Source organism: Mus caroli, unplaced genomic scaffold (assembly GCF_978045245.1).
Source record: "Mus caroli unplaced genomic scaffold, Mus_caroli_1 scaffold_11, whole genome shotgun sequence".
Taxonomy (NCBI): domain Eukaryota; kingdom Metazoa; phylum Chordata; class Mammalia; order Rodentia; family Muridae; genus Mus; species Mus caroli.
In genome coordinates, this window is record NW_028227266.1 from 62209675 (window position 1) to 62232054 (window position 22380).

At 44.6% G+C, this 22380-nt stretch overlaps 2 protein-coding genes across 6 annotated transcripts in view; one reads left to right on the top strand and one right to left on the bottom strand.

The window, feature by feature from the left end:
- The window catches only part of Iqch (IQ motif containing H), a 210309-nt gene extending 196908 nt beyond the window's left edge, over positions 1-13401 (bottom strand). For 2 of the 4 annotated variants that reach the window (XM_021172751.3, XM_085844695.1), the window contains exons 1-2: positions 13249-13400; positions 3963-4085 (exon numbers count right to left, since the gene is read on the bottom strand). In XM_021172751.3, coding sequence (XP_021028410.1) covers positions 3963-4085; positions 13249-13299 — 174 coding nt within the window. In that variant the 5' untranslated portion in view covers positions 13300-13400. Of the gene's footprint in view, positions 1-3962; positions 4086-13248 lie in introns of those variants that run through there. The other 2 variants (XM_085844697.1, XM_085844696.1) reach the window with 2 other exon arrangements.
- Positions 13402-13519: 118 nt separating this feature from the next.
- Aagab (alpha and gamma adaptin binding protein) overlaps positions 13520-22380 on the top strand; it is a 38930-nt gene continuing 30069 nt past the window's right edge. For both annotated transcript variants that reach the window (XM_021172068.3, XM_021172069.3), the window contains exon 1: positions 13520-13655. In XM_021172068.3, the coding sequence (XP_021027727.1) occupies positions 13583-13655 (73 nt within the window). In that variant the 5' untranslated portion in view covers positions 13520-13582. The remainder of the gene's footprint in view (positions 13656-22380) is intronic.

Consider the following 22380-nt stretch of genomic DNA (forward strand, 5'->3'; position numbering starts at 1 on the left):
TTTTGTCTTTGAGTTTGTTTATATACTGGATTACGTTGATGGATTTCCGTATATTGAACCATCCCTGCATCCCTGGGATGAAACTACTTGGTCAGGATGGATGATTGTTTTGATGTGTTCTTGGATTTGGTTAGCAAGAACTTTATTGAGGATTTTTGCATCAATATTCATAAGGGATATTGGTCTGAAGTTTTCTATGTTTGTTGGGTCTTTTTGTGGTTTAGGTATCAGAGTAATTGTGGCTTCATAGAATGAGTTGGGTAGAGTACCTTCTGTTTCTATTTTGTGGAATAGTTTGTGAAGAACTGGGATTAGATCTTCTTTGAAGGTCTGATAGAACTCTGCACTAAACCCATCTGGTCCTGGGTTTTTTTTAGTTGGGAGACTATTAATGACTGCTTCTATTTCTTTGGGGGATATAGGGCTGTTTAGATCATTAACCTGATCTTGATTCAACTTTGGTACCTGGTATCTGTCTAGGAACTTCTCCATTTCATCCAGGTTCTCCAGTTTTGTTGAGTATAGCCTTTGGTAGAAGGATCTGATGGTGTTTTGGATGTCTTCAGGATCTGTTGTTATGTCTCCTTTTTCATTTCTGATTTTGTTAATTAGGATGCTTTCCCTGTGCCCTCTAGTGAGTCTGGCTAAGGGTTTATCTATCTTGTTGATTTTCTCAAAGAACCAGCTCCTTGATTGGTTGATTCTTTGAATAGTTTTTCTTGTTTCCACTTGGTTGATTTCACCCCTGAGTTTGATTATTTCCTGCCGTCTACTCCTCTTGGGTGAATTTGCTTCCTTTTGTTCTAGTGCTTTTAGGTGTGTTGTCAAGCTGCTAATGTGTGCTCTCTCTAGTTTCCTTTTGGAGGCACTCAGAGCTATGAGTTTTCCTCTTAGAAATGCTTTCATTGCGTCCCATAAGTTTGGGTATGTTGTGGCTTCATTTTCATTGAACTCTAAAAAGTCCTTAATTTCTTTCTTTATTCCTTCCTTGACCAAGGTATCATTGAGAAGAGTGTTGTTCAGTTTCCACGTGAAGGTTGGCTTTCTATTATTTATTTTGTTATTGAAGATCAGCCTTAGTCCATGGTGATCTGATAGGATGCATGGGACAATTTCAATATTTTTGTATCTGTTGAGGCCTGTTTTGTGACCAATTATGTGGTCAATTTTGGAGAAGGTACCATGAGGTGCTGAGAAGAAGGTATATCCTTTTGTTTTAGGATAGAATGTTCTGTAGATATCTGCCAGATCCATTTGATTCATAATTTCTCTTAGTTTCTCTGTGTCCCTGTTTAGTTTCTGTTTCCATGATCTGTCCATTGGTGAAAGTGGTGTGTTGAAGTCTCCCACTATTATTGTATGAGGTGCAATGTGTGCTTTGAGATTTACTAAAGTTTCTTTAATGAATGTGGCTGCCTTTGTATTTGGAGCATACATATTCAGGATTGATAGTTCCTCTTGGAGGATTTTACCTTTGATGAGTATGAAGTGTCCCTCCCTGTCTTTTTTAATGACTTTGGGTTGGAAGTCAATCTTATCAGATATTAGAATGGCTACTCCAGCTTGTTTCTTCATGCCATTTGCTTGGAAAATTGTTTTCCAGCCTTTCATTCTGAGGTAGTGTCTATCCTTTTCTCTGAGATGAGTTTCCTGTAAGCAGCAAAATGTTGGGTCTTGTTTGTGTAGCCAGTTTGTTAGTCTATGTCTTTTTATCGGGGAGTTGGGTCCATTGATATTAAGAGATATTAAGGAAAAGTAATTGTTGTTTCCTGTTATTTTTGTTGTTAAAGTTGGCATTTTGTTCTTGTGGCTGTCTTCTTTTAGGTTTGTTGAGGGATTACCTTCTTGTTGTTTCTAGGGCGTGGTTCCTGTCCTTGTATTGGTTTTTTTCTGTTATTATCCTTTGAAGGGCTGGATTTGTGGAGAGATAATGTGTGAATTTGGTTTTGTCGTGGAATACTTTGGTTTCTCCATCTATGTTAATTGAGAGTTTGGCTGGGTATAGTAGCCTGGGCTGGAATTTGTGTTCTTTTAGTGTCTGTATAACATCCGTCCAGGATCTTCTGGCTTTCATAGTCTCTGGTGAAAAATCTGGTGTAATTCTGATAGGCTTGCCTTTATATGTTACTTGGCCTTTTTCTCTTACTGCTTTTAGTATTCTATCTTTATTTAGAGCATTTGTTGTTCTGATTATTATGTGTCGGGAGGTATTTCTTTTCTGGTCCAGTCTATTTGGAGTTCTGTAGGCTTCTTGTATGTTCATGGGCATCTCTTTCTTTAGATTTGGGAAGTTTTCTTCTATAATTTTGTTGAAGATGTTTGCTGGTCCTTTGAGTTGAAAATCTTCATTCTCATCCACTCCTATTATCCGTAGGTTTGGTCTTCTCATTGTGTCCTGTATTTCTTGGATGTTTTGAGTTAGGATCTTTTTGCATTTTACATTTTCCTTGATTGTTGTACCGATGTTCTCTATGGAATCTTCTGCACCTGAGATTCTCTCTTCCATCTCTTGTATTCTGTTGCTGATGCTCGTATCTATGGTTCCAGATTTCTTTCCTAGGGTTTCTATCTCCAGTGTTGCCTCATTTTGGGTTTTCTTTATTGTGTCTACTTCCCTTTTTAGGTCTAGTATGGTTTTGTTCATTTCCATCATCTGTTTGGATGTGTTTTCCTGTTTTTCTGTAAGGACTTCTACCTGTTTGATTATGTTATCCTGTTTTTCTTTAAGGATTTGTAACTCTTTAGCAGTGTTCTCCTGCAATTCTTTAAGGGATTTTTGTGCTTCCTCTTTAATGTCTTCTACCTGTTTAGCAGTGTTCTCCTGTATTTCTTTAAGTGTGTTATTAAAGTCCTTCTTGAAGTCCTCTACCATCATCAGGAGATATGCTTTTAGATCCGTGTCTAGCTTTTCCGGTGTGTTGGGGTGCCCTGGACTGGGCGAAGTGGGAGTGCTGGGTTCTGATGATGGTGAGTGGTCTTGGTTTCTGTTAGTAAGATTATTACGTTTACCTTTCGCCATCTGGTAATCTCTGGGGTTAGTTGTTATCGTTGTCACTGTTTAAAGATTGGAGCAGAAGCTGTGTTCCACTCACCAGCAGTCTCAAAATCCTGCGGCGGGGGTCGTGGGTAGCTGAAGGTACCCCGGTGCTGGTCCAGCCGGAAGAGGCCTGTGGTCCTACTCAGGCCGGTTTTCTGCTTCCCTAACTAATGCAGTCTCTGGACCCGCGTGCAATTGGATTGGAGCAGAAGCTGTGCTCCACTCACCAGAAGTCTTAAGATCCTGTGGCGGGTGTTGTGGGTAGCTGGCGAGTGTCAGCCGACCCTGCGCCCCAGCTGCCCCGGTGCTTTTCTGACCGGAAGAGGCTTGTGGCCCTATGTAGGCCGGATTTCTCTCTCCCCAACCAGAGCAGTCTCAGGTCCCGCGTGATTGGACTGGAGCAGAAGCTGTGTTCCACTCACCAGCAGTCCCAAAATCCTGCGGCGGGGGTCGTGGGTAGCTGGCGGGTGTCAGGCAACCCTGCGCTCCAGCTACCCCGGTGCTGATCCGGCCGGATGAGGCCTGTGAGGTCAATACTTTTGAATTGTGTAATTAAGCCCCCACCAGCCCAAATGCACAAACACTATGTTATTGCATGCCTAAGATAGCATTAGGCATCACAAGACCAAATTACTTCAAATGTCTCTAAATTATAACGAACAATTGAGCATCAAAGCTTCATTGACCTGTAGCCCTCAACACAACTGAAACTCCTACCACAGTCAGGAAAGGGCGTGGCCAAGGACATCTGACCCATCAGTGCCAACATGGAATAAGGTCCTTCTGCTACTTGCATTTCAAGCAGCAGTCTGAGGAAACGTCTGGTGGCCACCCTAAGCCAAGCTCTGCTAACCGACTGCATAGGGACCTGTGTGATCCCTTTTCTCTTTTCAGTATTTTACTTACTGTCCAAGGCTTTACTTACCTTTAACCCCATTTCAGTCCTTTGGATTGCTGTCTCAAGATTTTGAATGTCTAGAGTGTTCTTTGTCTCCTCGGCTGAGAATTTTATTAATTTTTCCTTTAACTGATGAAGGTCCTCATGAACCTGAATGCAAAAAATTTATAGATCTGTATATGTACACACACACACACACACACACATTGTCTACCTGTTGCAAGATTTTGTTGTTGGTTTTCAAGACATGCTTTTACCCAGTCTGGACTAGCCTTGTATTTTTCACTAGGAAGCCACAGATGACCTTGAACCTCCTTACACCTCTACCTCCACTCTTGGAAACTGGAATCACAGGTGTGCACCACAGGCTGGCTTTTACACAGTGCTGGAGATTGAATCCAGGGCTAGGCAAGCACTAGAGCAGCTGAGCCACACCCCCAGCCATGCAGCACTGACTAAACAGGCCTACAGTGGGCTTGATTTGCTAGGCACACATGGCTTTATGGCAGTCATTAAAAAGGGCTGCCTCTGTGGCTTTAGGACAGTCAGAATTAAGAAGATTATTGCCAGCCAGGCAGTGGTGGCATACGCCTTTAATCCCAGTACTTGGGAGGCAGAGGCAGGCAGATTTCTGAGCTTGAGGCCAGCCTGGTCTACAGACTGAGTTCCAGGACAGCCAGGGCTACACAGAGAAACCCTGTCTTGAAAAACAAAACAAACAAACAAACAAGAAGAAGAAGAAAAGGAAGAAGGAGAAGGAGAAGGAGAAGGAGAAGGAGAAGGAGAAGGAGAAGGAGAAGGAGAAGGAGAAGGAGAAGAAGAAGAAGAAGAAGAAGAAGAAGAAGAAGAAGAAGAAGAAGAAGAAGAAGAAGAAGAAGAAAAAGAAGAAGAAGAAGGTGGTTGCCTCAGAGTTTGAACAAGAAGGTTTCCGTAGCATTTGTTTTGTGCTGCTACTAGAAACACATACAAGGTTAAAGTGCAGCCTGGACGACTGCTGCTCTCTCTCGGGGGTAAAGCTGATGAACAGATAGCAAGTCTGAGCCAGACGCTGATCTCTTCAGACTAGTTAAGGTTAAAAACAAACAAACAAACAAACACGGCGAACTTCCAGCAAAAAAAGGGCTCTTAAGAAAGTGTACCTTTGAAAGGTACAACAAATGCGCCCACGGGGCCAGGTGGCTCTCCTTCCAGGCTGGTTCTGCCACACTGCTCTGAGAAGACAGCTATGTAGATGTGCCTTGGATTTTTGTTTTTACTTAGTGAGAAGTGGAAATAATCCATGAGGAAAAGAAAGCAGCATACGCCATTGCTTTAACATGCCCCTCCTCCAGTGGGTGCTTTCCTTAGAAATGGTGAGCACGCTTCTGTCTGGCATCCAATGGGCACTGTAACACAAGGAAGCGCTGACTCGATGCGTGCACGTTAGAAACCAAACCAGATAAGTGCAGATGGCACTGATTATTGCATGGGCTGCTGCCACAAGGAAAACACTTTGTTAGGCTAATGCATAACCCAGACACCTGTTTCAGCGGCAGGCACATCAACAGCAATCTGCAGACTGGGTTGCTAAAGGCACTTTGAAATGTCTACCTGTGCTCTGGTAGGATAACTGGACTCACATTGGCCCAGCCTATGATACTGCTGACTTGGGGATGTGCCCGTGGAACCAAGGGCCATATTCAAGAGGCAGAATTTGCATCTTTTCACGGATGGGCATTGAAGTCTGGCAGACACATTAAATTATTTGTTCTCTGCTCAAATCGTCACACAGAACCTCCAGGGCTCACAGACTGATACCCGAACACACTCCCTGCTTGCCTGTAGGGACCAATGATGAAGAGGTGTGTGTTCTGATTGTCTAAATCAGTGCTGCCTCCTGACTTAGCATCTACTGTGTGCAGTGTAACGGGCAGTTCAAAGGGCGAGTCCTTTGGGTGCATACATTTTGGTTCCTCTTAGGAGTGAACTGGCTGTTTCCTACTCACAGCTCCTTGGACCTTTCTGCAATAATGTCTTGCAGCCATGTGAGGGAGTGAAACTGAGTTGGATTATTCACCAGGGTACCAAAGGTTTTAGTTTTCCTCCATCCTCCCCTTGTGTGGGCAACAACACTCCTTCAGAGAGTTGTAAGAGAACATGCAACAGGCCCGATGCATAGGAAGAACTCAACAATGGCAGCTGCACACAGCTCCTAGCATTAACTCGAAGCATTCAATTTCCACACATGTTACTCAAAATTTCAGCACCTCCTCTAGTTCCTTTGCCAGAACAGAATCATTTCCCTACTCTTTGGAATTAGTAAATGAACGTGAGGTAATGGACATAAAAATGAAGCAGAACAGACTTGGCTGCCAGATGCCTGAGAGCTGGAATCCTGCCTGACCCTGGAAACGGTCCAGAGGCTCCTACGGGTGTAGTGTTCTCACCTGGAAAACAGCTACTTCAGAATTCGAGTGAGAAATAGTGTGTGGTGTGTTTTGTACAGGCTGTTTTGTACAGGCTCACCACAGAGGAGGCTGTGGAGCCTCTGCTCTGTGCATTGAAAGCCACTGTGTGTACACTGTATGTACACTGTATGTACACTGTATGTACCTAGCTGATGCTTCCTTTACTGTATCGCTGAACAGAGTTGCTTGCTTCATCTTTCTCAAGAGCATCCTTTGGTTCTTGCTAGGTGATTTTGTCATTTTTGAAGTGGAAAGAAGTCCCTGTTAAGGGTGACTGCATTAGAGACGAGCACCATGGGAAATGTTACACCAGACCTGGCAGGTAATGAGGCTAAATTCTATGTTTCTATATTTTCTTCAGTTACATTCAATCTCCCATATTGAAATTTTACAGGTCACTCATTATCTTTATGAACATCAAAAACATTACTTACGGTACATTTTCTGCTTAGAAATGATTACTGTTTTGACAGTCCTGGACAGAATCATTACTAATAGAAACCTTGAAAGACTTAATGCAGAAAAGATTTGCTGTAAATCCCGAGAACTCCATGAGACCAGACGCCGCAGAGTCATTACCAACGCAAATTCCATTTTGTTCACCTCTGCTCAGCACAAATTTGGCTGATTCGTCTTCCTCTCTTGGAGTTCCTTTTGACCTCCTTCATTTTGGTATTATATGTGCCTTATAAGCCACACATAGGGACTGGTGAAAGAGAGTCAGCCAAAATATCAAGCTGTCAATTAGCTTCAATGTTTCCAAACTATGTGTTAAGATACATCTGCTGGACTTTTGTAATATAATGTCCAAAACGAATTTAAAGAAAAGACCAGGTATCCTTCATTACAGGAACATACGTTAAATATACTCAGAAACAAAGACACCATTGCACAGACCTACACACATGGCCTGCTTAAGGAGCAACACCCAGTGGATGTTACTGCTTTTATCAAATCACGTTGCAGGTTTGTACTTGGCTTTCTTTTACAGACTGAGGCCTAATGCTCTCCTAACATGCTTGTCAGGACTCCACAAGATAGCCCGGAGCTTCCTGCAGAGCCTGGCTCTCCCATATACGGGCTCCATGATGACTCCCATTACGCTATCTCACTAACCTGACCAGTTGAGGAAAGAGTCAGCTAAAATTGTAACAAACAAACAAACAAACAAACAAACAAAGATCCCAATTATAGGCCTGAAAGCGAAAGAAGTTGTAGTTGCAAAATATTGCCAAAAAGAACTCCACGAAGCTGCCGTTCTCTGGTTCCCGCTCCCGTATCTGACAATGGAACCGAATACTGACAGCTGCAACTGTTCTAGAAAAAAACCTAACAGTTGGCTTTCCTGGCAAGTTACCCAGAAAGTTTGAGTACAGCAATATATGATACCCAGGTACTACTTGAGTCTAACTTTGCACCTAAGTATTTTCAGATCTACTCTCTCAAAGTACCAACTGCCTTACTTTGCTCTCTGCTACTGTGAAGAACACCATGACCAAAAGCAACTTGTGGAGGAAAGGGCGTGCTTCATCTTACTGCTCACAGTTCATCAAGGAGGGAAGCCAGGGCAGGAGCACAAGGTAGGAACTCCAGCTGGGCTGCAACTTGGATCAGAAGCCATGGAGGAACTGCTTACTGTCCTGTTCTCTCTGGATTATGCTCCACCTGCTTCCTTACACAACCCAGGGCCATCTGCCCAGGGGTGCTACCACACACAGTGGGCTGGGCTCTCCTGCATCAGTCAGCAATCCCAAAACACCTTAGACCTGCCTACAGGCCAATCTGATGGGGGCCGTCCCATAGGTCAGACTCCATAGATAACTCTGGACTCTGCCAAGTTGACAGCTGCCTAGAACTCCATCTGAGGATCGGTTCCACTCATAGAAAGGGGTCTCTATGTATATGAAATGTTAGTCTAGCTCTAAGCACTTGTTTTTAATTTTTTGAGAATTTGATTATCATGGAATCCTTCCATAAAAATCAAACCATACAATTTTACAAATGAATGTCCAGTTTCTAACACATCACTATCTATTCATGCACTTTACATGTGCATACCAAAGAGAGTCACAGCCTGCTGATGAAGGATGCTAGTCAGAGCCTGCTGATGAAGGATGCCTAGGCCTCTGCGCAGAGTAAAGGAAAGCTGCCGTCATCCCTCCCTGTCCTCCCACCCTGCCCACACTGCCCTGTCACATGGAGCATGAGCTCCTTTGGCTTCCTCTATTAAATGGTACCATGAGCTCTGTGGGGTGAAATCGGCCTGTACTTTCCTTAAAGTCCAATGCTAATCCAGCAAAGGGGAAGTTTCTTTAGCCCTTTGATGCTTGTGGCCCCTGACTATATCAGCTTAGCCATGTTACCTGACCCAGTGTCAGGGAGTCTACGCCAATGCAGTGGAAGTAAAGGTTTCTAACAGGTCACACTGTATACACTCATAGATAGGATGAAAATCGGCACAGACCTACAAGGAAACTTACTAAATGACATTATCTAAGTCCGGGAATTCTAGTTGAGATGATCTGAGGACACTGCTCTAAGGCTGTCCACAGGAACCACTCTCTTTTCTTTTGGATAGTAACTCTTCTCTAGTTTAACTCAAAATTAAAATTGAGGTTGACTATTTTAAAGTTATATCATTTGAAACAATCTTAAAAATCAATAACGGTTTTATACTCCATGCTCATTAGATAATTATGAATCGTTTGCTAGTTATTGCCATTTTAATACACTGGAGTAGAAAAGGATTTAAATCCTTTTCTAGGAAGGAACAAATGGAGTCACAGGGAAGTCCTCATTCACTCAGGGACAGTGGATTGAAAGGCTCGAGAATCGAGGTGGCATTTCTGTATATATGGGCTTACCTCCAATGCTTATCTTTGCTTATTTGTCTTTCAAAGCATGAAAGTATTAAGACTAGTTTTGCTGCAAGGTCAAATTAACTAAAATACACGCAACAATTTCTAGAATAGTGTAAGAGACAACCCGATAAATTCTACATTGGCTTGATTGCTGTGGCTTTTCTTTGAAATTATCTTAGAGCCTATATTTTGCAATGCAATTGAAAGTAATAGCTGTCAAATTTGAGGGTGCTTCTGAATTCTCTGAGGGGTCTGTGAAGACAGATTTCTGGGCACTAGCCCCAGAGTTTCTGATTCACTGAGTATGGGATGGGACCTAGGGATATACTCTTCTAAAGTCTCAGTCAGTGCTAATGGTGCCAGTCCTGCCAGCACACCTTGAGAAACAGTGGCCTAAGGAATAGTGCCTAATGAAGTGGCTGAGTCAAATGGAGATTTAAAATATCTGTGCTTTGCAATCTCTTCCCCCCCTTACTTTATGGAAACAATCTTTTTGCCTAGATTAGAAATAAAGGAACTCTGGTCTGGTAAGATAGCTCAGTGGTTAAGAGCACTAACTATTCTTCCAGAAGTCCTGAGTTCAATTCCTAGCAACCACAGGATGGCTCACAACCATCTGTGATGAAATTCAATGCCCTCTTCTGGTGTGCCTAAGTAAATAAATAATCTTTAATATAAAGATTTAATTTATAATTATAATTTAAATATATATATTTAAATTATAATTATATATATAATTATATATATAATATATATAATTTAAATATATATATTTAAAATAAATAAATAAATAAATAAAGGAATTCTATTTTTATTGTAAAAAAGAATCCATGCAGCATTGGTGAAACTGGGTCAACTTATCATCAGAAGTGACCCAATCCAAATGATGCATTCTGTAGAAAAGGCACTGAAGCCTAGAGATGAAGTGACTAGCTCAAAGGTTGTCACCTGTGTGGCTAGCAAAGCCATGGGCAGACCTGGGTGTTCTGGCTCCTAATCGAGTGCTCCTTCTACTTACCACACTTGACTGTTGGTAGCCTGTTTGGAGGAGATAAGCAAATGCCCAGACCGAAGTGCAATCCCCACGGACACAGAACAATGCTGCTTGTCGCAAAACTCAAGACTCACTGGGAAACTAGGGAGGGCTTCCATAGTGCCTCATCCTGCAGACTCTGCGTAGGGAATCCAATGCTACCCAGAGATCAGCTTCAATGACTAGAATAACCTATCAGATAGCTTTCTTCCCTTACTTGGCTCCTCTCAGTGTCTGGAGAAAGCTCCTGCTGTGGAAAGCTGTCCTCCAAGTGTTACAGCCATTAAAGAAGAGCAGCTGTGGTTATTCACAGGCATCCCTCAGACCTGGCCTGTCACTATTCCCTCATAAAAGGTGGAGGTGGGGAGACTGAGATTCCAGCCACTTCCTCTTAGCCTCCTTGTACGCAATCCTTCGCAAGTGGCAGCACGTGACCTCATGTTCTCCAGAGGAGGCAGGAAACACAGTGCAGAAGGTTGGCTGAAGCAAACTCCATCTGTGCAACTTTAAGGAAGCTATTCATGCTGGGGTGAGACTCAGGTGATTCAGTGTTTGGGGGGTTACCTACTCTCCTGGAGGCAGTCCCAATAAAACTCACTTTTACCAAGGTGGATTTGGATAGAATCATTATTTTGGTGCCTTATCTGGGGGAAGCGTCTGCCCACAAAAAGGTTCATGTAACCCCCTCCTAAACAAGCAGGACACCGGCTAATGGAGAGATGACTGTGTTATGCCTTTCCATTCCAGTTATGCAATCCAATGTCAGAAGTTGTCTTTTACTGCTGGGTATTTGAGCTTAGCCACTACATCTAGATCCCACTCTGAAGACTTTTAACTGTTAACAACTACTGTTCTATACTATTCCAGACCTGAGGGGAAGAATTACTTTAAGGGAAGGTGTGAAACTGAACCCCACCGTTCTTTCTCTTCTTATTCTCTTCTTCTTCTTCTAGATTTGTTTTTACTTATTATATGTAAGTACAATGTAGCTGTCTTCAGACATCCCAGAAGAGGGCTTCAGATCTCATTACAGATGGTTGTGAGCCACCATGTGGTTGCTGGGATTTGAACTCAGGACCTTTGGAAGAACAGTCAGTGTTCTTGACCACTGAGCCATCTCCCCAGCCCCCTCTTTCTCTCTTTTTAAGCTATGTTTCAGGTTTGCTGGAACAGGAAACTACTGCCCCTATAGTCAGGGCACTGTGGGAAGAACTGGTTGATCCCAGGACTGGGGGCAAGTCTCCACTAGTGTTTGGTTGTTTTGTGTCAATGAATAGGGGGCTCTGTGTAGAGAAAAACATAACTGTACTCAAAGAGAGGTCTGGTCCTCTGCTACTCAAGAGATGAGCTCTAAACCTCTGGAATGTTCTGCCTGACATAAGTATCTGGATGCTTTAGTCACAAGACAGTCTAACAACAAACACAGTTTATTTACAGTGGGGTTTTGAGCTGCCCTGTGTCTGTTGTGACGTGAGACGTGAGGAACGGGAGTCTTCACAGAGTCAGCCTCGAGGGCCATGTGAGTTTGAGCAACATCCCAGCTCTGACTGGAAAAAGCTCAGGGAAGTGCTTCTAGTTGTCCAGCTTCTGTATGACGTCACATATTGTGCCTGGAAGGAGGTGACACCTAATGCCTCTTCTGGGATGGCCCCTGGACTCTGCCATGCATCTCTCTCCTTGGCTAACTTTAATCCTAATCACCAGGGTAGCCCATCTCTTGACTTCCATGAGTCTTTCTCACAAATAAAATGTGAGGGTGCCATGGGACTCATAGGCTCACAGCCAGCTTGACTGACGTGAGGGTTGTTCTAGAGCTTCATACATGACCTTGCAGTTGGTGTCAGTGAGGACGTGGGTGGGGACTGTCCTCGCTGGGGTTATATTTGGCTAAATTCACCCCAAGGGAAATTGTTGAGTGTGATACAAGGTAAGATTTAAGTCCAATTCATAACGGGGATGTCTATGAAGCTAGTGGGCTTAGGAACTCTGGAGTTTGGAAAAAGGTGTATTAGGATGTGTAGTCTGAAGCGTTCAGGACATTATCGCAAGCCTTTGTTAATTAAATACGAGTTAGAAATTAAGGTGAACTTCTTAAAGTGAGACCATCTTAAAGGGACCATACCCAAACACAAAAAATCAAACAAACCTAGCTGTTTCAGAAAAATTGTTCAACTGTCACAAACTGAATTACACTGGAGAAGTCAAGTCTTTGAGAGCTTTCTCCCTAGATTATAAATAAGATATTTCTCCAAGTTTTCACTTTTTATGTTGTTTTGTAATCCAGGTGATCTTAAAAATATGTTTGGTAACACACACCTTTAATCCCAGCACTTGGGAGGAAGAGGCAGGCAGATTTCTGAGTTCGAGGCCAGTCTGGTCTACAGAGTGAGTTCCAGGACAGCCAGGGCTACACAGAGAAACTCTGTCTCGAAGAAAAATAAATAAATAAATAAATAAAAGTTTGGGTGTGTGTTCCCAAGCAAGCAGTGACTATTGTAGGTTAAGAAGCACGGGTCCCATAGCTCACGTTCTCTTCGAACTTCTCACCACCTCCTAATGATGAGTCTGTTTCTCCTCCACATCCCCAAGCCATGGACTTTAAACATTTCATAATTTATTTTTAAATGGTGCCTTGAGCACCCCAGCCTGCTACTACAGATTGATAATCCCAGCTACTCAGGAGGCTGAGGCAGGAGGATCACAAGTTCCAGGCCTGCCTGGATTGTGGAGGGTGCTCCAAGACAGTCAATGACCATCTGGGCCCGAAGTAAAAGGAAGACTGGTGGTGCAGCCTAGCGGTAGAGTACTTGCTTGGCGCTAGCATGCCCTGTGTTCAACCCCCAGAGCTTGACGTCCTAAAGTGTAGGCGTTTCCTGCTATAGGGACGTGAGAATAAATGGCGGTGCTTGGGATCACAGGTTTCGGGGTTCAAGGGGAGGTCTGTGCGTCTGCCAGCCCGGCCTGTTTCCCACCTGGATTAGGATGGATCCAATGGGGTCGCTGTCCTCCTGGGCCTGCGCCATGACTAAGGCGGGCAGAAGACACTTGGCTCCGGAGGTCTGGCCTCTTGCGGAGCGCTCCTAGATGGTGCCCGCACCCGTCACCATAGCAACGCGGCGCGCGCGCGCGACCGGCGCGCTCCACTGGAGGAGCGGAAGGGGGGTGTGAGGGCCAGCCCGAGCCTCGGCTGCCCAGCGCGCGGCCCCGCCCAGCGCGCGTGCCCGGATCATCTCCCCCGCGCGCCCGCTGCAGTGGTGCGGCCCAAGGCGGAAGCAGCGCCGGCGCGGAACCTGCTCTGCCGCAGCGATGGCTGCCGGTGTCCCCTGCGCGCTGGTTACCAGCTGCTCCGCCACCTTCACCGGGGACCGGCTGGTGCAACGTGAGTAACCGGGCGTCTGAGCCGGGCTGCAAGGCCCAGTTCGGAGCCATGGGCGCAGGGCCGGCGACCTCTCCCGGGCTCTGCCCGAGCTGGGCCTCAGGCTCCAGCTCCTCCGCAGGTCTCAGCGCCAGGCGCTTAACCCTCTGCCTGTGTAAAGTGAGGCCAGTTTTTGACCTCCCGCCTCAGGGGTGGTGGCAAGCACCCTCTAAGATGATATTCAAGGCCTCGGAAATTGTGCCCTTAGACGAATGTAAGGCGCTGGAGTTGCGGTGTTGTGTTAGGGAGTTATGCCCCTGCTGCTGGGGTAGTGGTTCCTCTTGTGAACTGAAGTGCTCAGCAAAAAAAAGATGCACGCGCGTTAGTGTTCTGCCAGGATGATGGACTGACCAGAACTCCTGTGATTGTGGAGAGCTGGAATTTTACTAACTGTAGCCAGATTCTCGTGGACTGTCTTTAGTCTCCTTCTCAGCCATTTGTTGCCCACTTCTGTGTCTGACCTAATATCCTTCTGACTATCAGGTAAAGTCTTTTTGGGAATAGGCAAACAGAACCCTAGCTTCCATCAACCCAAAGGCTACGAATTATTATTATTATTATTATTATTATTTTGGTTTTTCGAGACAGGGTTTCTCTGTGTAGCCCTGGCTGTCCTGGAACTCACTTTGTAGACCAGGCTGGCCTCAAACTCAGAAATCCTCCTGCCTCTGCCTCCCGAGTGCCCGGCTAAGGCTTTTATCAGTTGGTGTCTGAGGCCTACAGCAAGGGCTTCCCCGATGTGCTGTAATCCACCAACCTGATGTTCCCCCCCAATGTATTTTTAGAACATCCTGATCTGTAGCTTTGCTGTTCCTATAAGAACACCATGGAATTGTTATTGCCACGTTGGAACATTTGACTTGAGGCACCCCTGGTTCCTGTGCCCTTTTCATGATCCCTCATATTCGGCTCCAGAATAAAACGCTTACTCCCTTAGAGATGAGAGCTGTGGGCATTCTTGATTCCCTCCCCTTGATTGTGTGTGTGTAATGTACATACAAGCACACATACATACATACATACTTGTGTGTACATGGTATTTGTTGGGTGCCCCCTCACTTGCAGTTACATTTCTTGAGTTCTTCCTGAGGTGCAAGTTCCCCAGAAAAAATGAGTTTGAGGTGTTACTGCACCCAGTGCTTTTGCTTCTGGACCCTAAGGGCTATAACATTCAGGGTTTTTTGTTTTGTTTTCTTTTTTTCCTTTGTTGTGCATACTCGAATATGTGTGTGTGTGTGTTTTCTTAGTCCCACTGCCCTGTGCATTACTGAGCGTGGCACTCTACCTCGGAGATAAACCCCAGCCCCACCCCACCCCAAAATGAGCTCCGAAATGTAGGTCAGAGAGACTAGTGAGACTAGAGCTAGAGGAGGCAGCTCGCTGGCCAGTCCTATGACTCTGACTGTGGGCAAGTCACTGAACCTCTGCCCTTCATGTTCCTATCTGTGGGCTGAGGATTATGTCTGGCCACAGGCCAGCACGTGGCAAGCTTTGGATAAGTGGTTGGCCTTATTATAAAAGCGTATCACCTGTTTAACTCAGGCTTTGCTGAGCCTTAAAGGGGGCACATGAAGAGGTATCCTGCGAGGCCGTGGGTGCTGGCTTGCAAATGCGGCCGAACCTGTGAAGCATCACGCAGTTTGTAATTATTTTCTACACCTGTTGACAGAATTAGGCGCGCTGTCGTCCCTGCACGGGTATTCTCTAACTCGCTTATTCTGAACACTTAGAAAGTTCCTTGCTAGGGCAAAGCTTAGTTACAGCATTTATAAATGAGAACCAGACTCTTTGCCATTCTCTTACTTCCCTAAGCAGTGCTCCCCCCCTCCCCCTCCCTCGCCAGGGAGTGCTCCCCCTTCCCTCCCACCAGGTCTCCCATCTTTGCCCCTTCTACTTCATGTTGAATTTAGTAAAATTTAGCATATGGAGAAAAAAATGTTAGCTAACATTTCGGTGGTGTTTTTTTTTTTTTTTTCCATCTCCCCGGGGCCCCTGCATATTTTCTGTATTTTATAATTATTGTAATTATATAATTCTACTTCATATGTAGTTTTTAGCCTGGTGTGTGTGTGGTGTTGGTGATGGATCCCAGTGCCTTGCACGTGTTAAGCAAGTGCACTACTACTGAGTCACACCCTAATCCCCATCCTGATATTTTTTTAACACTAAGTCAAAAAGTACTTTCTATTGTACATCCATACAGTGAATATACCAGACTTTTCTGAAGGCCTTTATGGGTCTGTATTTATCTGACTTTCTATAAAATGTATATGCATTTAGAGTCCTATTAGTGATAGGTGAATGATCTTTCAAAGGCAGGCTCAGGAATATTATATATTCTGGTAGCTATGGTGCTCTGTCTCCCTTTCATCCTCCAAAAAGGTCTTGTGTGTCTCCCAGGCCAGCTCTGACCTTGTCCAAGTGTTGAGCCCACTGTGCCTGGCCCGGTCCTGTTTCTCAAAGATCAGAACTGGCAATTGTGGTCAGTGCCTTGAAAGAGCTGATCGACCACCAGTAGCCAGCAAATGGTGGCATTCTTCCTTTGTTCTTTAATAGAGACTTTGAACATTATTGGTGTGTGTGTGTGTGTGAGAGAGAGAGAGAGAGAGAGAGAGAGAGAGAAGTTCTATGAAACAGCCCATTTTGTTTCTGTATGCAGAGTGACTTAGGAAACTCTAATTCTTGTTAAAATTAGGTGCCACTCATCAGTGCTCCACAAGTCAGCGGGAGAAGTGCAGAAAAGCCAGCAGATGATTTAAATAAGTAAAGCATGAAAGAGGGCTAGTCAGTTCTTACAAGGTCATGGGGACGGAGGCCTCAGATGGCGTTAAAGATGGAGTTACACTATTCAGGGAATAGATTTAATTTGGGGGTGGAAGATAGAGACCACCACGATGAGTGGCTGTAGTCTAGGTAGGACCCGGGTTTCTGATTGACTGGGATGTGCCTTGATCTGGAAGAGGAATCCTGTTTCTGTCATCACTCTCTCTGTATCTGATCTGCTTTACTGCTCTTGACCAACAGTGGAAAGTATCTTGTAATCAAATATCAAGTTCGTTAGAAATCCACTCTTGACTCTTGACTGTGGATAAAGCACCCGCATGGACTTTGTCAAAAACTTCTTGTCACTCTAAGACTTACTTGCAGTACTCCAGTTAGATACATACATAGCTAAGGGGAGGCCTTCTTGGCATATATATGTGTGTGTGTGTGTGTTTATGTATGTATATGAATATATGTGTATATATATATATATATAATTTTATTTTTTTAGTAAGTTTTTGTTTATTTGTTTGTGAGGGTCAGAGGACACCTTGTGGGAGTTAGCTCTCTCACCCCACCACATGCATTCCTGAGACTGAGCTTAGGTTATCTGGCCTGTCTGCACTGTCTGCACTGTTGCCTTCTGAGCTCTTACCTGTCCCACAGTGTAGGCCATTATAAGCTCAGCATGCTGGAGGAGCTTGTGCAAGGGACTGCATGATGCGTGAGAGTGACTGTGCTTCAGCAGAGTTCTTTCTGCCTGGAGTGTGTTTGTGGACATAATACTTTCATTCTAGAAATGCGTGTTATGATAAATGTTTATTAAACATAGAGCTAGTGTCTGTTCTAGCTACTGCTACTAAAATTATGACTTAAGGTCCTGTTCCCACCCTCAAGAGGAGTGTCGTAAAAATGTGTGCTCTACCTGTGAGAATTAGAAAATGTTAAGAGCTCACATCTCATTCCTCTGAAAGGAACTTAGAAGAACTCCTAGAGAGTGGTGTAGTTGATGCCAATCCAGCAACTGTGGATCAGCAGTCTTGTTTCTACATCTGGACAAGCTTCCAGAACATCTGTAGCAAAATTCTTTCAATTAGTAACATTCAGAAACTTAGAGAGATTATGATAGTAGTAAATGTGCATGTAGAACTCTTCCCAAGAGTGTTTTTAATAGATGTGTGTGTGTGTGTGTGTGTGTGTGTGTGTCTCTCTCTCTCTCTGTGCAATACCAGGAAAGCCAGAAGAGGGCGTTGGATGATGGATCCCTCAGAGCTAGAGTTACAAGTAGTTGAGAGCTACCATGGAGGTCCTAAGAATTGAATTCAGATCCTCTGGGGGACCAGATAGCGCTCTTAACTTCTAATCCATCTTTCCAGGCACCCTCAACTGTGTTTTTTTAAAATAAAATTTACTTCAGTTCTAATCACAGTAGGCTAGGGCATTTCCATCTTATGGTGAAGAAACTGGTTTGGAAATCCAAGGTTTAATTTACCCAGAGTGCTCAGGCAGTAACTGCTGCTGTGTGTGTTCATGGTCAAGTCTTAGCCCAGAGAAAGGTAGAGCTGAGATGTCCTGTTACTCCATAGTAAGCAGAGCTGCTGCTTAAAGTGGCTGCTTTGGGGTATGAAGTGGTAGGAAGAATGAATACTTACAAAATAGTTTTAACTATGCTTCATTACTGTCTGGGATGGTTGAAGATTTATTGATGAATGGAAAGGGGGGAATCTGCCTAGAGAATGTATATTACATTAAAATAGAGCGTTATTTAACATGGGAAGTATGTGTAATGCATTAAATATACATTAAAAGATCATTTGTGCTTTAAGTCTTAACAATTTCTGGGTTTTTCTTTTTCTCAGTTAATTAAATTTAAGGCAGAGACATTGTGTGTCAGTTCACTGTATAGGATTAATGTGAGTAGGCCACATATCTGTTCATATTAATATGACATCCCATTGGGTTGAGGATTCTGTATATCAGTAATTCTTCCTTCTGTGTTTGGTAGTGTAGCGCTTACTGACTCTGAATTTCCTTTTTTGAACAAGGTCTCACTGTAGCCCTGGCTGGCCTGGAACTCACTGTCTAGACAAGCTGGTCTCAGACTCGAAGAGTTCCACCCGCCTCTGCCTCCTGAGCGCTGTCATTAAAGGCATATGCCACCATGCCCAGCAATTTTGGCATTCTTGACCTAGATTATTTTATTTTTATTTTATTTTTTTAATAATTAAGCCTAATTTTGAGATCTCAACAGAGATCTAACATGTTGACTCAAACATTTGAGTGTCCTGTTGTCTGTCCATCCTCGCCACACTCCCACCCCACCTCCAGGGTTCAGGAAATTGAACCAAAGGCCTGTGCATCTTTCAGAAGCCATCCACTGATGAGCTACAAGCCCAGGGAAAATTTAGCTTTGTGTGTTCAGAATCTAGAAGCCTTTGTTCTCTGGTCATCAGGTTTCTAAACAGTGGGAACAAGAAAGCCCAATTTTTTGATGGACAGACTTGGCCATGGAGAGTCTCTCAGCAAGTATTTATAGTGTTACTTCTTGGCAAAACAAGAACTCTGGCTCGGCAGGATTGGGAGTGTTTCTCCATCCACAGACTCCAGGCTTAGAAGAGGCTCCTGAGTTACTGAGAGGATGCTCCTGATTCAGGGCTGGGATCCAACTGAGTCATAACCTGTGGTTTTCCTACAGCTTCCAGAGAGAACCTGAGTGGAGCTTTGGTCTGCTCTGGAGCCGGGTTTCATTCAGTTTCCAGGTCTTTATTTTCTTCAGCAGATGAAGAGATGAGGGCAGCAAGATCTGCCACAAGTCCTCAGAGCTGTCACCACAGGCACTAAGAACGGTGGTGTCCCATGGAATTTAGGGGCAGAAACTGGTTTGTTTTTCATCAAGATACTTCTTAATACATTTAATTTTTCCAGCTAGCATTAGGACTTGAGATTTTTACATTTCTTACAAGAGAGATGTCATTCGATTAAGGAGTGAAACTCAGGGATTAAACCCATCATCCTCAGACCCGAGGGGCCCCACAGGCAAGAGCACACTGTGTACCAGTATGTAATTAAAGCACAGTGAGGCTGAGCTTCTCCAAAGCCATTTACCCATAAAAGTTGGGGACCTGAGCTTTAATCCATCTTTCTGTTTTTGCAAATTTGGCAACTAGAACTGCACATTGTCAAAATGGAGACAGGAGAAATGGATATTAACTTTGGCAGTTCTTAGAATACGTTTACACTCCTGCTGCAGGATCTTTGGGACCATGGTGGGAAATGTATTGAGTCAGGCAAATAGTAAATGAAAAGGTCTCTGTAGGTGCTTGCTTCCTTTCCTGTAGAGCAGAGCATCTGACCTACTGTGAGCAGCTTGTCGCTCACGTGTTTTATGTGTTGATAGGGGACTAACCACAAGGATTGCCTTTCTAGTTAGTGGGGAGGAGGTGCTGCCGAGTAGGATTTTGTCAGCCGTGTTGTGCAGGACCGTTTGTAACACAGCACATGGTGTTGTGTCCTAGAAGGTTGGAGCCTGTCTAGACTGAGACTTTGATTTCTGCTGTGTCTGTCTAACTGGATGGCTTTTGTGCGGCATGCGATGGTCATGTGATGTTCACTACTCTATGCCTTTCACCCCGTTATAGTCCCTTCAGCAATAGCGACATTTAGTGAATAATCAAATCTGATATAAAATCATTTTATAAGGCTAAGTCTGAAAGTTGTTGGAAACTTTTCTGGCCAGAATGACAATCTGGACATGGCATTGTGTCTCAAATAGATCTCTGCAGCTTACCCGAGAAGCAAGGCTGACGAAGGTGGAGGCAGCCCAGGGCAGCTGTGAAAAGCTCAGAAACTACCAATCAGCTTTGGGTGTAGTGTTCCGCACAGACCTGACTGCTGGCTCTGACCCACCAGCTGAGGCTTCCCTCAGTGTCAGCCTGTCCAGGGGAGGAAAGCGTGCAGCCATTGGGTCGGCAGCAGCATAGAGGGGCTAGCAGAGCAGGGTCAGGTCTCTGTCTGAGCTCTCCGGGGGAATCCGCCCACTGATGGTAGCCTCTTTTTAGTTGTCTGACTTTAAGTAAGTTAATTTTACTCCAGAAATATTTTCTGATTATATTTACATGGGCCATCATCATAAATACCTTGAGCATTGCCCCAGTCACCTACATTGTTAGCAGAATGAGAGCATTATTTCATGGAATAGGTTTTAGCCAGTCTTCTCACTAAAAATACTCAAGGATTCTTTTCAGGCATCTAGAATTAATTGTCAAGTGTTTTTTTTTTATGGCGAATATTCAAAGCAGCATGCAACAGAGTGCGCAGACATAACAAGGGAAGACCTTTGTACCTGGAGTAAGGGGTTCTGCAAGAAAGAACACCAGCTCAGTCTTGGAGGATTTTTATTCTGTCCATGAGTAGAGCTGGATCCCTCTTTCAGGGCTCCTGTCCTCTAGGCCAGGGGTTCTCAGCATCCACCCTGTTGCCATTCTGGGCGGGGCAACTCTGTCTTTTTGGGCTGTGCTGTTGGGCAAGCATTCTTGGCCTCTGTGCACTAGATGCCAGTGCCATTTCGTGACTTGTGACAACCAACACAGAAATTCTCCAGGTGTCCACACCAGTCAGTGGTACAGGATCGTGTCCTCATGGAGAGTCACTGCTGTGGATGTAATTAGAGCTAATTTTGAATGTATAAAAAGTGACGAGAAGCTGGAGAAGGGATTCGCCTCCTAAAAGCACGGGCTGCCCTTGCTGAAGATCTAGGCTTGGTTCCCAGCCCTGGCCATCAGGCAGGTCACAAGCATTTCACAACTGCCTGTAACTCCAGTTTCAGGGGATCTGACGCCACCTTCTGGCCTCCAAGGGCACAGCATACATATGGTGCCCAAAGAGGCACGTGTATATACCCATGAATAAAAATAAAGGTTTTTAAGAGGATGGGATTCAGAGATGTTTCCTTTTTCTGTAAAATCTGGGTAGGGGCTGTCTGTGAATCGTCTAATAGTCTTTGTACATTGCATGCAAATTTTAAGGCTGATGGATCCTGCTTCATTCTCATAAAACGTATTGCCATATTATCTCCACTTCCTGCCAGCTTCTTTATATTCTTTCATGTTTGTGCCATTGCATTGTGAGATCTTTTAAAGGTAAGCAGAGACCACATGTGCACATATGCACAAGCATTAACACACACACACACACACACACACAATTATTTTAAGATGAGGCTATGGTGACCAATTCCAGATGACTACTGGGAGAAAGTAAACTGGAAGAAAAGGGGGAGGATTGGATTTCCTCTGCTTCAAGTTTTAAAACTTTCCACTGTGATATAAAAAGCCTACGAGCATATGGAAACATGGGTTTCTAGTGGCCAGCAGAGAACAGGGGCCGCCAGGAGGCAGGAAGCCTTAGAAGGGAAGGGAATCTCTGCCGCTGTTCAGCAGTGGCCTGCAGCTGTGCCACCCTGCTGTGCTCGAAGTCCAGGCCTCCCTCAGAGGCTCTACACTGCCCCCAAAACAAAGGCGACCTGTGCCTGTGTGGGAGGCTGCACGATGGCTACTCAGGGAACTCCAGATGGGAATTTGCTGACATTTATTTGTCAGAGTGGCGTCACTGCCCTGGCATTCTGGTTTCAACAGCTCGGGTCCTTGACTCCCAGCACTGAGATCTTGTGGTGTGTGTGCGTCTGACAGCATGCAACCCCCAGAAGACATTCTCCCTCGCAGAGTTTTGGCCCAGTGGTTGTGCCAGTTGCAACAACAGAGGCACGGTGAGGTTTCTGAGGCCATTTTACCTGCTGGCTAATGGACACCCCGGGTCTCACGCTTTTCCCAACCACATCTCCCTGGGTTCTCTTCTTTCATATGGCTATCTTCCCCTTCGGCTGACGTCAGACTCCCCTGCCTCCTGTAATTTTCCTAATTGCTTTCTC